The following is a 16,693-nucleotide window of genomic DNA, read 5'->3' on the forward strand; positions in this document are numbered from 1 at the left end:
CCTCCTGATAACACGTCCAAAGTATGTGGGACAAAGTCTCTCCCTCCTTGCTTCTAAGGAGCATTCTGGCTGTACTTTTTCCAAGACAGATTTGTTCATTCTTCTGGCAGTCCATGGTATATTCAGTATTCTTCTCCAACACCATGATTCAAAGGCATCAGTTCTTCTTCAGTCTTCCTTATTCATTGTCCAGTTTTCACATGCATATGAAGTGACTGAAAACACCATAGCTTGGGTCAGGTGCACCTTAGTCCTTAAAGTAACATCTTTGCTTCTTAACACTTTAAAGAGATCTTTTGCAGCAGATTTGCCCAATGCAATGTATCGTTTGATTTCTTGACTGCTGCTTCCATGGGCATTGATTGTGGATCCAAGTAAAATGAAATCCTTGACAACATCAGAGTTTTCTACGTTTATCATGATGTTGCTTATTGATTCAGTTTTGAGGATTTTTGTTTTCTTTATGTTGAGGTGTAATCCATACTGAAGGCTGTAGTGTTTGATCTTAATCAGTAACTTTCAAGAAGCAAGGTTGCGTCATTATCTGCATATCGCAGATTGTTATTGAGTCTTCCACCAATCTTGTTGCCCCGTTCTTCGTCATATAGCCCAGCTTCTTGGATTATTTGCTCCGCATACAGATGGAATAAGTATGGTGAAAGGATACCCTGGCGCACACCTTTCTAAACTTTAAACCACACAGCATCCCCTTGGTCTGTTCAAATGACTGCCTCTTGGTCTAAGTACAGGTTCCTCATGAGCACAATTAAGTGTTCTGGAATTCCCATTCTTCACAATGTTATCCATAATTTGTTATGATCCACATTCTAATGCCTTTGCATAGTCACTGAAACACAGGTAAACATCTTTCTGGTATTCTCTGCTTTCAGCCATGATCCATCTGACATCAGCATTGATATCTCTTGTTCCATATCTTCTTCTGAATCTGGCTTGAACTTTTGGCAGTTCCCTGTTAATGTACTGCTACAGCCGCTTTCGAATTTCAGCAAAATTTTGCTTGTGTGTAATATTAATGATACTGTTTGATAATTTCCACATTCTATTCGTATAAATATGGATCTCTTCCAATCGGTTTGCCAGACAGCTGTCTTCCAAATTTCTTTGCATAGACAAATAAGCAGTTCCAGTGCTGCATCCGTTTGTTGAAACATCTCAATTAGTATTCTGTCAGTTCCTGCAGCCGTGTTTTTCACCAGTGCCTTCAGTTCAGCTTGGACCTCTTCCTTCAGTACCACTGGTTCTTGATCATATGCTACCTCCTGAAATAGTTGAACGTCAGCCAATTCTTTTTGGTACAGTGACTCTGTGTATTCCTTCCATCTTCTGATGCTTCCTAAGTCATTCAATATTTTCCCTGTAGAATCCTTCAGTATTGCAACGAGAGGCTTGAACTTTTTCTTCAGTTCTTTCAGCTTAAGAAATGCCAAGTGTGTTCTGCGCTTTTGGTTTTCTAACTCCAGGTCTTTGCACATTTCATTATAATACTTTATTTTCTCTTCTTGAGCTGCCCTTTGAAATCTTCTGTTCAGCTCTTTTACTTCATCTTTTCTTCCTTTTGCTTTAGCTACTCTACTTTAAAGAGCAAGTTTCAGAGTCCCTTCTGACATCCATTTGGATTTTTTCTTTCTTTCTTGACTTTTCAGTGACCTCTTGCTTTCTTCATGTATGATGTCCTTGATGTCATTCCACAACTCGTCTGGTTTTCGGTCCTTACTGTTCAGTGCATCAAATCTATTCTTGAGACAGTCTCTACATTCAGGTGGGATATACTCAAGGTTGTACTTTGGTTCTCGTGGACTTGTTTTAATTTTCTTCAGCTTTGTCTTGAACTTGCATATGAGCAATTGATGATCTCTACCGCAGTTGGCCCCTGGCGTTGTTCTGACTGATGGTATTGAGCTTTTCCATCATCTCTTTCCATAGATATAGTCGATTTGATTCCTGTGTATTCCACCCTGCAAGGTCCATGTGTATAGTCATTGCTTATGTAATTGAGAAAAAGTATTTGCAATGAAGAAGTCATTTGTCATGCAAAATTCTATCATGCAATCTCCAGCATCATTTCTGTCACCAAGGCCATATTTTCCAACTACCAATCCTTCTTTTTTTCCATCTTTTACATCCAGTCGTCAGTAATTATCAATGCATCTTGATTGCATATTTGATCAATTTCAGATTGCAGAAGTTGTTAAAAATCTTCAATTTCTTCATCTTTGGCCTTAGTGGTTGGTATGTAAATTTGAATGATAGTCGTATTAACTGATCTTCCTTGTAGGCCTATGGATGTTACCCTATCACTGACAGCATTGTACTTCAGGATAGATCTTGAAATGTTCTTTTTGACAATGAATGCCACATCATTCCTCTTCAGTTTGTCATTCCTGGCTTAGTAGACCATATGATTGTCCGATACCAGTCCATTTCAGCTCACTGATGCCTAGGATGTCGATGTTCATGTGTTTCATTTCATTTTTGACGATTTCCAATTTTCCCAGATTCATACTTCATATATTCCACGTTCCAGTTATTAATGGATGTTTGCAGCTGTTTCTTCTCATTTTGAATTGTGCCACATCAGCAGATGAAGGTCCCAAAAGCTTGACACCATCCACGTCTTTCAGGTCAACTCTACTTTGAGGGGGCAGCTCTTCCCCAGTTTTGAGTGCCTTCCAATCTGAGGGTCTCATCTTCCAGCAGCGCTGTATCAGACAATGTTGCGCTGCTATTCATAAGGTTTTCACTGGCCAGTTTTTTCAGAAGTAGACCACCAGGTCCTTCTTCCTAGTCTGTCTTAGTCTGGAAGCTCCACTGAAACCTCTCTACCGCGGGTAACTCTGTTGGTATTTGAAATACCAGTGGCAAAGCTTCCAGTATCACAGCAACACTCAAGTCACCACAGTATGACAAACTGACAGATGGGTGGTGGTATTATCTGTAATAGCAAAATATTATTTAGAAATAACCTTATTATTCAGCAGTCAGTAAACATATTTGTATTTTTTTTTTACATCAACATAAAGGGATTTTTTTTAGCCACTAACATAGTTGTGATGTTAATGTAGAAGCAGTTGGTGTATTTACGATATAAAGTGATTTAAAAGACTGTGAAATGAGTTTATTTGATTGAACTAGTCTTTGCCCATGTGCGAGGGAAGATAATATAATGAAATAAAAATAATTATGTTAGGAAATAAGATTATGGGTAACTTTTCCAATTTTCTTTAATGGCATTTTTTTTCAGTGGAAATAGTTTTAAAAAGTTATAAAAATATATCCATCTGTCTCCTTACCATCTTCCCATTATTTTTCCCACATATTGTTGCTAGGTGTGGTCGAGTTGATTTCAACTCATAGCGACCCCATGTGAGAGAGTAGAGCTGCTCCATAGGGTTTTCTAGGCTGTAATCTTTGCAGGAGCAGATTGCCAGGTCTCTCCCCCACAGAGCTGCTGAGTGGGTTTGAGTTGCCAGTCTTTTGGTTAGCAGCTGAGCGCTTAACCATTGAGCTACCAGGGCTCCTTTCTCACCTACTAACATTACCTAGTGCTGCCGAATTGATTATGTTAAATTTTAATAAGATGGTTTATATAATGAAATAGCATAAGGAAAAGAAGTTTGGAAAGTATGGGAGGGAATGGGGCTAGATTATGGAAAGCAGGGTATCAGTGGGTGATAGAGGTAGTTTCAGGGCATTAGGAGGAAATTGGTGGGGTTTTTTTATTGTGGTGATAACACACGTAACAAAACATACACCGTCTCAACAATTCTACATATATAGTTCAGTAACGTTGATTACGTTCTTCAAGTTGTGCGACCATTCTCTCTGTCCTTTTTTTGTAGTTTTTGTAGACGTAGATAAACTGCTTCTAAAATTCATTTGGAGAGGCATAGGCCCTAGAATAGCTTAAAGAATCTTGAGGGGAGGAAAAAAAGTGAATAAAGTGGAAGAAACCACTCTACCTAATATTAAAACCCAGTTGCCATTGAATCAATTCTGATTCATGGCAACCCCATGTGTGTCAGAGGAGAACTGTGTTTCATAGAGTTTTTAGTGGATGATTTTTTAGAAGTAGGTCTGCAGGCCTTTTTTCTGAGGTACCTGTGAGTGGACTCGAACCTCCAACCTTTCAGTTAGCATCTGAGTAAGTTAGCTATTTGCACCCCTGAGGACACCATCTGATAATTAAGATGTACTCCGTAGCTACAGTAACCAATACACTGTGGTATTGGTGAAAGGATAGAAACATAAATCATGGCACAGAATAGAAGACTAAGAAATAGACCCACACATATATGGCCATCTAATTTTTTGGCAGTGGTGCAAAGAGAATTCCATAGAGGAGGGATAGATAGACTTTTCAACAAATTGGTGCTGGAGCAAATGGATATCCATAGGCAAAAAAGGAACTTCAGCTTAAACCTCATACCTATGTAAAAATTAACTCAAAATGGATCACAGACTTAAATGTAAGAGATAAAATTAAGAAAAATAATAGGAGAAAATCTTTGGATCTGGGGCTAGGGAAAGAGTTCTTAAACTTGACAGCAAAAGTATGATCCATAAAAGTAAAAACTGATAAATTGGACCTCACCAAAATTAAAAATGCTTGATCTGTAAAAGATCCTTTTAAGACGATGAAAAGACAGGCTGTAGGTTAGGAGGAAATACTTGAAAACCACAAATCTGACAGAAGACTCATATCTAGGATATTTAAATAACTCTCAAAACTCAACAGCAAAAAAATCAAGCAGTTCAATTAGAAAATGGGCAAAAGACATGAAAATATATTACACCAAAGAGGCTATAAAGATGGAAAATAAGCACATGAAAAGATTTTTAATATCATTAACCATTAGAGAAATGCAAATTAAAATCCCGATGAGCTATCACTACATTGCTATTAAAATGACTAAAATAAAAAATAGCAACAACAGCAAATGCTAGCAAGGATGAGGAGAAACTGGATCACTCGTCATTACTGGTGGGAATGTTGTATAGTACAGCCACTCTGGCATGTCTTATAGAACTAAACCTGTAACTATCAGTCAACCCAACAATTGCACTCATGGGCATTTGTTCCAGAGAAGTGATAACTTATGTCTACACAAAAACTTACACACTGTTGTTCACGCAGCTTTTTCATGATATCGCAAAACTAGAAACAACCCAAGTGTCCTTCAGTGGTGTGATGGTTAAGATTGTGTGTCAACTTGGCCAGGCCATGATTCTCAGTGTTTTGACAGCCATGTAATGTTGTGATCATTTCCCTGTTGAGATCTGATACGTGATCACCCCCACAATGGGATCTTCTGTGAGTAGTACGGGTGGGGGTGGGGCCTGCCCCCTCAGCCTTCATCTCTCCGCCCTCTGTCACCTAGTCCTTCCTGCTCTCCTTGCCGGAGCTTTTGCTTGTTCTGGATCCTGCAACTGGCTTCTGTTCATCTGACCTCCAGTTCTTGGGACTTCAGCCAACAGCTTACCTGTGGTCTTGGCTGCCGATCTTGGGATTCGTCGATCTTCATGGCCTGTGAGCAACAGCCCTGCTCTCCGGCCTGCTGATCTTGGGTTCACCAGCCCCTGCAGCTATGTGAATCAGGAGAAGCCTCTCTCCTGACCCATGGACTTGGGACATTCCAGCCTCTACAACCATCTAAGCCATTTCCTTGATATAAATCTCTCCCTCTTTCTGTCTCTCTCTCTGTATATATATATTTATACGCTTTACTGGTTTGCTTCTCTAGAGAACCGAGCCTAAGACAAATGGGTAAATGATTAACCAAACTGTGGTGAATTGATGACCATGGAACACTACTCAACAATAAAAAGGAACAAACTATTTATACATACAGTAACTTGGATGAATCTCCAGGGAATTATGCTGAGTAAAAAAACGCTAATCCAAAAAGATTACTGTGTGATTTGATTTACAAATGACAGAATTCTAGAAATGGTGAACAGGTTAGTGGTTGCCAGAAGTCAAGGGGGTAGCAGTGGGGAGGGAGAGAGGTATGGCTTTAAAAGGGCAACACGAGGGAGCCTTGCATTAAAGCAACTGTTCAGAAGGGTAGAAAATATTTGTAAATCATATCTGGACCTGTATCCAGACTATTTAAAGAACTCTTAAACTTAATAAAAGAAGTTAAATAATTAAGAAATGGGCAAAGGATCTGAATAGATGTTTCTTCAGAGAAGATATATAAATGACCAACAAGCACGTGAAAAGATGTTCAGCATCATTAGTCATTAGGGAAATGTGAATCAAAACCGCAATATGATACCAGTCCATGCTCACTAAAAACAAACCAGTTACCGTCCAGTCCGTTCCAACTCATAACAACCCCACGTGCTGCAGACAGTTTTCAGTGGCTGTGATCTTTCAGAAGTAGGTCACCAGGACTTTCTTCTGAAGCACCTCTAGGTGAATTTAAACTGCCAACCTTTTGGTTACTAGCTGAGCGCCAAACTATTTGCACCACCCAAGGACTCCTGCATGCTCACTAGGATGCTATAATTAAGAAGACAGACAATGACACGTGTTTATGAGCGTGGTGAAATGGGTTCTTTTATGTGGCCTGTTGTCTTGGTTCTTTGGAAAAACAGCTTGGAAGGTGCATACCAATCACAGGGCAGGCTGCACCTTGCAGGAGGTGGTCAGTAGACTATGCAAATGAAGTATCTGTAGCCAACTCTGCAGATGAAGCTTCTGTGGCCTCCTGCCAACTCTGCAGATGAAGCATCTGTGGCCTCCCCAGAGGGGATTGGTCAGTTTGTGGCCCTCCCTTAACGCTGACAAGGAATTGTGTATATTTGCAACCAACCCCAAAGAGATTTTTCAAACAGGAAGAAGCAGAAAGGAGAAAAGGCAAGAGAGAAGAAACAGAGAAAGGAGGCAAGGAACCTCCCAAAAGAGCTGTAACATGGGTCAAGGACTGTAACAGTGAAGACAGTGACAGGCCTGGAAGGGACCCTGTGGCAGAGTTGGTGGTAACAGATGGCAGGGCCAAGAGGAGCCTGTCCTCAGGGTGCTGAGAGGAGGCCTGCATGGCCGAGAGCTGTCCTGCACTGAAGAAGGGAGATTTTGTCTACATGCTTCCTGATCCTGATCCTGATCCTGAGTTGTACCCTGTTACTTCCTTAATAAACCACTTAATTTTAAGTATGGTCTGTGAGTTCTATGTGGCCATTGCAATGGATTATTGAACCCAGAAGAGAAGTACAGAGTGCTATGGGGAGGACAGCTGGTGTCAGAATTGTTAAAAAAAAAAAAAAAAGTTGAAGGGTGGAGGTATGTCTGACTTTCACCTCATGGAAATCAGCTTTGGGCTGATTCTGGTCTTTATCCCCCTGAACTTAGACAGGTTCTGACGACACTACTACCGCCACCATTTTACAATGAGGATATGAAGAAATTGGAACCCTGATCCATTGCTGGTGGCAATGTAACGTGGTAGAGCCACTTTGCAAAACAATTTTGACAGTTCCTCAAAAAGTTAAAAATAGTTATTATATGACCCAGCAATTCCACTCCTAGGTATATACCCAAGAGAATTGGAAACATGTCCACATGAAAACATGCATGCAAATCTTCATAGAAGCATTATTCATAGTAGACAAAAAGTGCCAACCACCCAAATGTCCATCAACTGATGAATGGATAACCATACAGTGGAGTATTAGTCAACCACAAAAGGGAATAAGGTACTGATGCATACTACAACATGGATGAACTTTGAAAACATTACACTAAGTGAAAGAAGCTGTATAAAAGCCCACATACTGTATAATTTCATTTATATGAAATACCCAGAATAGGCAAATCTGTAGACATAGAAAGTAGGTAAGTGGTTGCCAGGGGATGGGGAGAGGAAGGAATAGGGTGTGACGACTAATGGGTATGGGGTTTTTGGAGGAGGTGATAAAATGTTCTAAAATTAGATTGTGGTCATGGCTGTACAAGTCTTGACTATACTAAAATCTAACTGTACAATTTAAATGAATGAGTTTAGTCCCTGGGTGGTGGAATGGTTAATGCACTTGGCTGCTGACTGAAAGGTCATAAGTTCAGGTACACTCAGAAGTGCCTTGGAAGAAAGCCTGGTGAACTATTCTGAAAAATCAGCCATTGAAATTGTATTTCAATAAAGCTATTTTAAAAATTGTATCATTTATTTAATATTGATAGACACTTAGAATCTATCTAGTTTTTTCTGTTACAATTCTGCAGGGAATAGTACATTTGTCTTTATGCCCTAGCCTTCATGATATTTCTATAAAATATAGTCTTAGAAGTAGGTTTGTTGGTCATTAGGCAGTGTACATTCTTTATTGTGAAAGTAACCTCACAATAACCAATTGTAGAGTAGCATATTATTTAGGGCACTTAGACACTTTGAATATCTGTAAAAGTGGAGTTTCATGTGCAATCCTATGTGAAGAGTTAGTTGGATAACCCTGGGTGCTCTTGTGGAGGAAGAGGAGAATGTGAGAGATTGAATAGGGGGAAGGAGGGAGAAAGAAAAGAGTGAGCAGGTCAATAGTAACATCCTGTGGTGTTTTCTGCTGTATTTCCTTCCAGACTTTGTAGAGAGCTTTTCCTCTTGGGATGAACTGGACTAGTTTCTGTTCTGATTTTGCTCTATTAGGTGAAGGCATCCTTATCTCGTCGGAGGCTACAGAGCTTCTGGATTTCATAGATAACCAGGGCCAGGTGCATGTAATCCAGAAATACCTTGAGCACCCTCTGCTTCTTGAGCCAGGTCATCGCAAGTTTGACATTCGGTAATGTATCAGTATCTTCAGTTCTCGTTTTTATGAATCTGAAAGGGTGATATGGTATATGGTGAAGAGTGGAATGAAGTATTTGACTGTGTTTAGTATGTTACCAAAATGAAGCACAGCTGAATGAAAGTGAGCTTCCGTACCTGATTTTTTTTCATTCAGTATTTTTTTTTTCTAGAAAATATTAGATTATAGACTTTCTTTTTTTATATTGTCTTTCACTAAAATGACTTGTGGTTCCACAGAGGGTATAAATGTCTGGGCTTGCTTGTGGGAGAAGATGAGAGATGTACATAGAACACATAATTCAGATACAACAGATCATGTGACTCTGCCAAATAATGTGTCCTCATTTCATTATTTGTGCCCCATTTTTTATGGATTTCATGAACACATCACCACATTTGGAGTTAGATATTTGGATTTTAACTTTCTGAGCAAAGGACTTGACAATGGACGAGATTGTGCGGTGCTTTCCCGAGCTTGCCTTGACCTTGCTGTCATTTCCTCAAGGACTGTCTGTCTCCTTGATGCCTTCATCATGACTTGCTGCATCCTTAATATCAGTCGTGTCATACTAGCTCTAGAATGAGGCACTTTGAGTATCTTCCTCTTAAGATTATTAAAAGAGCAAACATTGCAAACGTAGACCTCATAGGTTAACCTTAAAAATCAGTCCATCCAAATATATTCAAAATATTATGTCTTTTGACTGGATCTAAGTCTCCTTGTCATTTATGAGGCAATGTTTCGTTTTCCTCATTGTAGTGATGACCCACTGTCTTGGTTAACTGTTATGGTTTGCCTCATATCATTTTAGAATTTACCTCTTTCCCCCACTCCCCCCACCCCCAGAAAAAAATTCAGGTTGTAGGGATTGATATAGATAATATGGAGAAACTTTGGATGACTTGAGTAAAACAGTGTTTTTTGTTGAATTGCAGGAGCTGGGTCTTGGTAGATCATCAGTATAATATCTACCTCTATAAAGAGGGTGTGCTTCGGACTGCTTCAGAACCATATCATGTTGATAATTTCCAAGACAAAACCTGCCATTTGACCAATCACTGCATTCAAAAGGAGTACTCAAAGAACTATGGAAAGTATGAAGAAGGAAATGAAATGTTCTTTGAGGAGTTTAATCAGTACCTAACAAGTGCTTTGAACATTACCCTGGAAAGTGGTATCTTACTACAAATCAAACATATAATAAGGTAACTTAATTGCATCTTTTTTAGGTTATCTGTTTCTTCTTGAAGTAGCTTTAGGAGTTTGTGCCTTTCAAGAATTGGTCAATTTAAGTTGGCAGATTTATGAGCAAAAATTATTTATAATATTCCCTGATTAGCCTTTTAACTGGAAGATCTATAATGGTGTTATTTTTTTAACTCCTGATATTGGTGAATTGTGTCTTCTCACTGTTTTACTTGGACAGATTGGCTATAGGTTTATCAATTTTATTAATCTTTTCAAAACATCAGCTTTTAGTTTTATTAATTTTCACTACTGTTTTTGCTTTCAATTTTTATGATTTATGCACTTTATTATTTCCTTCTACTTTTTCAGGGTTTAATTTTCTCTTTTTCTAGTTTTTTTAAGGTGAAACATTAGATTACTGATAAGAGATATTTCTTTTTTTTAATATGATCATTTAATGCTGTCAGTTTCCCTCTAAGCACTGCATTAGCTGCATCTTACTGATTTTGATGTTTCATTTTCATTTTATTGAAATATTTTCTACTTTCCCTCATGACTTTATCTTTGACTTAAGTGGTGTTTAGAAATTTCTTGTTTAGTTTCCAAATATTTGGAGATTTTCCAGATATCTTTCTGTTATTGATTTCTACTTTAATTCCATTATAGCCAGAGGGTATACTATGTGTGGTTTCATTTCTTTAAAATTTGTAAAGGTTTGTTACATGGCCCAGCATATGAGGTCTATCTTATTGAATGTTCCAAGTACAATGAAAAGAATGTATATTTTGCTTCTGTTGGGTGGAGTGTTCTGTAAATGTCAGTTAAGTTAAAGTGGTTGATAGTGCTCAAGTCTTCTGTATTCTTGCTGATTTTCTGTTCTACTTGTTCTTTCTGTTACTGAGACAGAAGTATTGAAGTCTTCAGGTAGAATTATGGATTTGTCTGTTTCTCCTTTCTGTTTTATCAGTATTTACTTCATATATTTTGAAGCTGTATTGCTAATTGCATATGTATTTAGGATTGTTATGTATGTCAGTTTGTTGTACTATGGTGTCTTGCGTGTTGCTGTGATGCTGGAAGTTATGCCACTGGTATTTCAAGTTCTAGCAGGGTCACCCGTGGTGGACAGGTTTCATGTGAGCTTCCAGACTAAGACAGACAAGGAAGAAGGACCTGGCAGTCTACTTCTGAAAAAAATTAGCCAGTGAAAACTTTATGAATAGCAGCAGAATATTGTCTGATATAGTGCCGGAAGATGACCCGTTAGATTGGAATGCACTTAAAATACAACTGGGGAAGAGCTGCCTCCTCAAAGTAGAGTCAACCTTAATGACATGGATGGAGTCAAGCTTTTGGGACTTTGTTTGCTGATGTGGCAGGACTCAAAATGAGAAGAAACAACTGTGCAGACATCCATTAATAATAGGAACATGGAGTGTACAAAGTATGACTGTAGAAAAATTGGAAATCATCAGAAATGAAGAGCGCATAAACATCATTATCCTAGGCATTAGTGAGCTGAAATGGACTGATATTGGCCGTTTTGAATCAGACAATCATATGGTCCACTATGCCGGGAATGACAAATTGAAGAGGAATGATGTCACATTCACTGTCAAAAGGAACATTTCAAGATCTATCCTGAAGTACAACATCCATATGCCTACAAGGAAGACCAGTTAATACAACTATTATTCAAATTTACGCACCAACTACTAAGGCAAAAGATGAAGAAATTGAAAGTTTTTATCAACTTCTGTAGTCTGAAATTGATCAAACATTCAATCAGGATGCATTGATAATTAACTGGTGATTGGAATGGGAAAGTTGGAAACAAAGAAGAGGGAGTGGTGGTTGGAAAATATGGCTATCATGGATTAAATTGTGTCCTCCAAAAATATGTGTCAACTTGATTAGGCCATGATTCCCAGTATTGTGTGGTTTTCCTCCATTTTTTGATTGATATAATTTTCCTATATATTGTAAATCCTAATCTCTGCCTGTGGTTAATGAGGCAAGATTGGATTATGTTGAAGAGAATTAGGGTGGGATGTAACACCCTTGCTCAGATCACACCCCTGATCCAGTGTAAAGGGGGTTTCCCTGGGGTGTGGCCTGCACAACCTTTTATCTTACAAGACATAAAAGGAAAGGGAAGCGAGCAGAGAGTAGGGGACCGCATACCACCAAGAAAGCAGTGCTGGGAGCAGAGCGTGTCCTTTGAACCTGGGGTTCCTGCGTGGAGAAGCTCCTAGTCCAGGGGAAGATTGATGGCAAGGACCTTCCTTCAGAGCCGACAGAGAGAGAAAGACCTCCCCTGGAGCTGACACCCTGAATTTGAACTTCTAGCCTACTAGACTGTGAGAAAATAAATTTCTCTTTGTTAAAGCCATCCACTTGTTGTATTTCTATTATAGCAGCGCTAGATGACTAAGACAATGGCCTTGGTGATAGAAATGATGCTGGAGATCACATGATGGAATTTTGCAAGACCAATGACTTCTCCATTGCAAATACATTTTTTCAACAAGATAAACAGTGACTATACACATGGACCTCGCAGGATGCAATACAGAGGAATCAAATCAACTACATCTGTGGAAAAAGATGATGGAAAAGCTCAATATCATCAGTCAGAACAATGCCAGGGGCTAACTGTGGAACAGACCATCAGTTGCTCTTGTGCAAGTTCAAGTTGAAGCTGAAGAAAATTAGAACAAATCCATGAAAGCCAAAGTACGACCGTAAGTATATCCCACCTGAATTTAGAGACCATCTCAAGAATAGATTTGACTCATTGAAAACTAATGACCGAAGAGCAGACGAGTTGCGGAATGACATCAAGGACATCATACATGAAGAAAGCAAGAAGTCATTGAAAAGAAAGAAAGAAATGACCAAAATAGATGTCAGAAGAGACTCTGGAGCTTGCTGTTGAACGTAGAATAGCTAAAATGAAAGGAAGAAATGATGAAGAGGGCTGAACAGAAGATTTCAAAGGGCAGCTCAAGAAGACAAAGTATTATAACAAAATGTGCAAAGACCTGGAGTTAGAAAACCAAAAGGGAAGAACACGTTTGGCATTTCTCAAGCTGATAGAACTGAAGAAAAAGTTCAAGCCTCAAGCTGCAATACTGAAGGATTCTATAAGGAAGATATTGAACGATGCAGGAAGCATCAAAAGAAGATGGAAGGAATACACAGAATCACTCTACCAAAAAGAATTGGTTGACGTTCAGCCATTTCAGGAGACAGCATATGATCAAGAACCAGTGGTTCTGAAGGAAGAAGTCCAAGCTGAACTGAAGGACTGGTGAAAAACAAGGCTGCAGGAATTGATGGAATGAATACCAATTGACATGTCTCAGCAAATGGATGCAATGATGGGAGTGCTCACTCATCTATGCCCAGAAATTTGGAAGACAGTTACCTGGCCAACTGACTGGAAGAGATCTGTATTTGTGCCTATTCCAAAGAAAGGTGATTCAACAGAATGCAGAAATTATAGAACAATATCATTAATATCACATATAAGTAAAATTTTACTGAAGATAATTCAAAAGCATTTAAAGCAGTACATTGACAGGAAACTGCCAGAAATTCAAGCTGCATTCAGAAGAGGATGTGGAACAAGGGATATCTATCATTGCTGATGTCAGACGGATCATGGCTGAAAGCAGAGAACACCAGAAACATGTTTACCTGTCTCTGTCATACATATAAAAATACACAAGACTTTTGACAGGAAAAATTATAAAATTATGTAGTGGAAATGTCAAAGGATGTAAGTATATATAACAACAATAACATAGAAGAGAGAGGGCTACATGAACTATGTGGTTGTATGTTTATTGACTATGCAAAGGCATTCAACTGTGTGGCTCATAACAAATTATGGATAACATTGTGTCACAGATTAAATTATATCCCCCAAAAAATGTGTGTTTCAGTTTGGCTGGGCCATGATTTCTGGTTTTGTGTGGTTGTTCTCCATTTTGTGATTGTAATTTTATGTTAAAGAGGATTAGGGTGGGATTGTAACACCACCCTTACTCAGGTCACATCCCTGATCCAGTGTAAAGGAGTTTCCATAGGGTGTGGCCTGTACCACCTTTTATCTCCCAAGAGATGAAAGGGAAGCAAGCAGAGAGTTGAGAACCTCATACCACCAAGAAAGCAGTGCCGGGAGCAGAGCACATCCTTTGGACCTGAGATTCCTGTGCCGAGAAGCTCCCAGACCAAGGGAAGACTGATGCATCACAAGGACCTTCCTTCAGAGCCAACAGAGAGAGAAAGCCTTCCCCTGGAGCTGACGCCCTGAATTTGGACTTGTAGCCTACTAGACTGTGAGAGAATAAATTTCTTTTGTTAAAGCCGTCCACTGTTAGAGCAGCACTAGATGACTAAGACACATTGTGAAGAATGGGAATTTCAGAACATTTAATTGTGCTCATGAGGAACCTGTACATAGACCAAGAGACATTTGTTTGAAGAGAACAAGGGATACTGCATGGTTTAAAATCAGGAAACGTGTGCATCAGTGTTGTATCCTTTCACCATACTTATTCAGTCTGTATGCTGACCATATAATCCAAGAAGGTGGACAGTATGAAGAAGAATATGGCATCAGGATTGGAGGAAGACTCATCAACGACCTGTGATATGCAGATGACACAACCTTGCTTGCTGAAAGTAAAGAGGACTTGAAGCACTTACTGATGAAGCCTTCAGTATGGATTACACCTCAACATAAAGAAAACAAAAATCTTCACAACTGAACCAACAAGCAACATCATGATAAATGGAGAAAAGATTGAAGTTGTTAAGGATTTCATTTTACTTGGATCCACAGTCAACGTCCATGGAAGCAGGAGTCAAGAAATCAAACGATACATTACATTGGGCAAAATTACTGCAAAAGACCTCTTTACAATGTTAAAAAGCAAAGATGTCACTTTAAGGACTAAGGTGTGCCTGACCCAAACCATGGTATTTTCAGTCTCCTCATATGCATGCAAAAGCTGGACAACGAATAAGGAAGACGGAAGAAGAATTGATGCCTTTGAATTATGGTGTTGGCAAAGAATATTGAATATTGAATATACCATAGACTGCCAGAAGAACGAACAAATCTGTCTTGGAAGAAGTATAGCCAGAATGCTCCTTAGAAGGAAGGATGGCGAGACTTTGTCTAACGTATTTTGGAAGGACAACAACAACAACATCTTGGGTAGTTGACCTTTATCATTATGTAACTAACGTCTGTCTTTATTTGTGATAAAATTCCTTATTTTGAAGTCTGCTTTGTCTGATATTAATATAACCATTGCAGCTTTCTTTTGATTAGTGTTTGCATAGTATGCCTCTTTCTATCCTTTTACTTTTATGGTATTGTGTTCACTATATTTAAAATGGGTTTCTGGTAGACAGTGTATAGGCCGCTTTGGTTTTGTTTTTTAATGCAATATGCAGACCTTTGTCTTTTAATTAGTGTGTTAATACCATTTACATTTAATGTAATTATTGATATGGTTGAACTTACATCTGTCAGTTTATTATGTGTTGTCTCCTCCTTTTTTGTTTTTTGGTCTTCTTTCTCCCTTTCCTGCCTTCTTATTTAAATATTTGTTAGAGCTCCATTTCAGTTTATCTGTTCAGTATTTGGCTATGTCTCTTTGTATTATTTCTTTTAGTGGCTGCTCTAGGGATTAAAATATACATACCTACTATTTTACAGTCTTTCTAGAGTTAATAATTTACTGCTTCAATAAAATGTGGAAACCATACAATCATACAGTTCCTGTAGCCCTCTCTTTTCTGTGTTATAGTTGTTATATATACTTACATCCTTTGACATTTCCACTACATAATTTTATAATTTTTCCTGTCAAAAGTCTTGTGTATTTTTATATGTATGACAGAGATTGTCAGGCTGAATTTAAAAAAAAAATTTAAGATCCAACTATATACTGTCTATAAGAAACCTGCTTTAAATATACAAGAAAAATAGTCTTTTATATTTACCATTTCTGTTGCTCTTCCTTGAGTCTTGAAATTCCAGGTTTCTATCTAGCATCATTTACCCTCCAGGCAGAACTGCCTTTAGCGTTTCTTTTAGAGCAGGTCTGCTGGAGATAAATCCTCTTAGTTTTCTGTCATCTAAGAATTTCACCTTATTCCTGAAGGATGTTTTTCACTTGATTTAGAATTCTGGGTTCACAATTCTTTTCTTTTGGCAGTTTAAAGATGTTTTTCCACTGTCTTTGGGCCTCCAGGGTTTCTGATGAGAAATCTGCAATCATTTTCATTGTTGTTCCCCTATAATTAATGTGCTATTTGTTTTTCTCTACCTGCTTTCAAGATTTTTTCTTTATGTTTGCTTTTTTAGCAGTTTGGTTATTATGTATCTTGGAGTGGTTTTCTTTGAGTTTATTCTGTTTGGGGTTTGCTGAGCTTCTTGAATCTATAAATTTACATCCTTTACCAAATTGGGTAATTTTCAGTCATCTTCTCTTCAAATACTTTTTCTGTACCATTTTTTTCCCCTTTCTGGGATTCCAGTGACACAAATGTTAGACCTTTTGCAATTGTCCCACAGATCTGTGAGTTTCTGCTCATTTTTTCAATCTGTATATTAAATAATTTCTGTCTTCAAGTTCACTGATTCTTTCCTCTGTCATCTCCATTCTGCTAATGA

General features: G+C 38.4%; 1 protein-coding gene and 1 long non-coding RNA gene across 3 annotated transcripts in view; one reads left to right on the forward strand and one right to left on the reverse strand.

Moving 5' to 3' along the window:
* TTL (tubulin tyrosine ligase) overlaps positions 1–16,693 on the forward strand; it is a 53,241-nt gene that overhangs the window by 15,080 nt on the left and 21,468 nt on the right. For both annotated transcript variants that reach the window (XM_004388856.2, XM_023742812.1), the window contains 2 exons: positions 8,664–8,799; positions 9,744–10,013. In XM_004388856.2, the coding sequence (XP_004388913.1) occupies positions 8,664–8,799; positions 9,744–10,013 (406 nt within the window). The remainder of the gene's footprint in view (positions 1–8,663; positions 8,800–9,743; positions 10,014–16,693) is intronic.
* LOC111822855 (uncharacterized) overlaps positions 1–16,693 on the reverse strand; it is an 82,469-nt gene that overhangs the window by 8,276 nt on the left and 57,500 nt on the right. The window lies entirely within an intron of this gene.

This window comes from Trichechus manatus, unplaced genomic scaffold (genome assembly GCF_000243295.1).
Source record: "Trichechus manatus latirostris isolate Lorelei unplaced genomic scaffold, TriManLat1.0 scaffold00219, whole genome shotgun sequence".
Taxonomy (NCBI): Eukaryota; Metazoa; Chordata; class Mammalia; order Sirenia; family Trichechidae; genus Trichechus; species Trichechus manatus.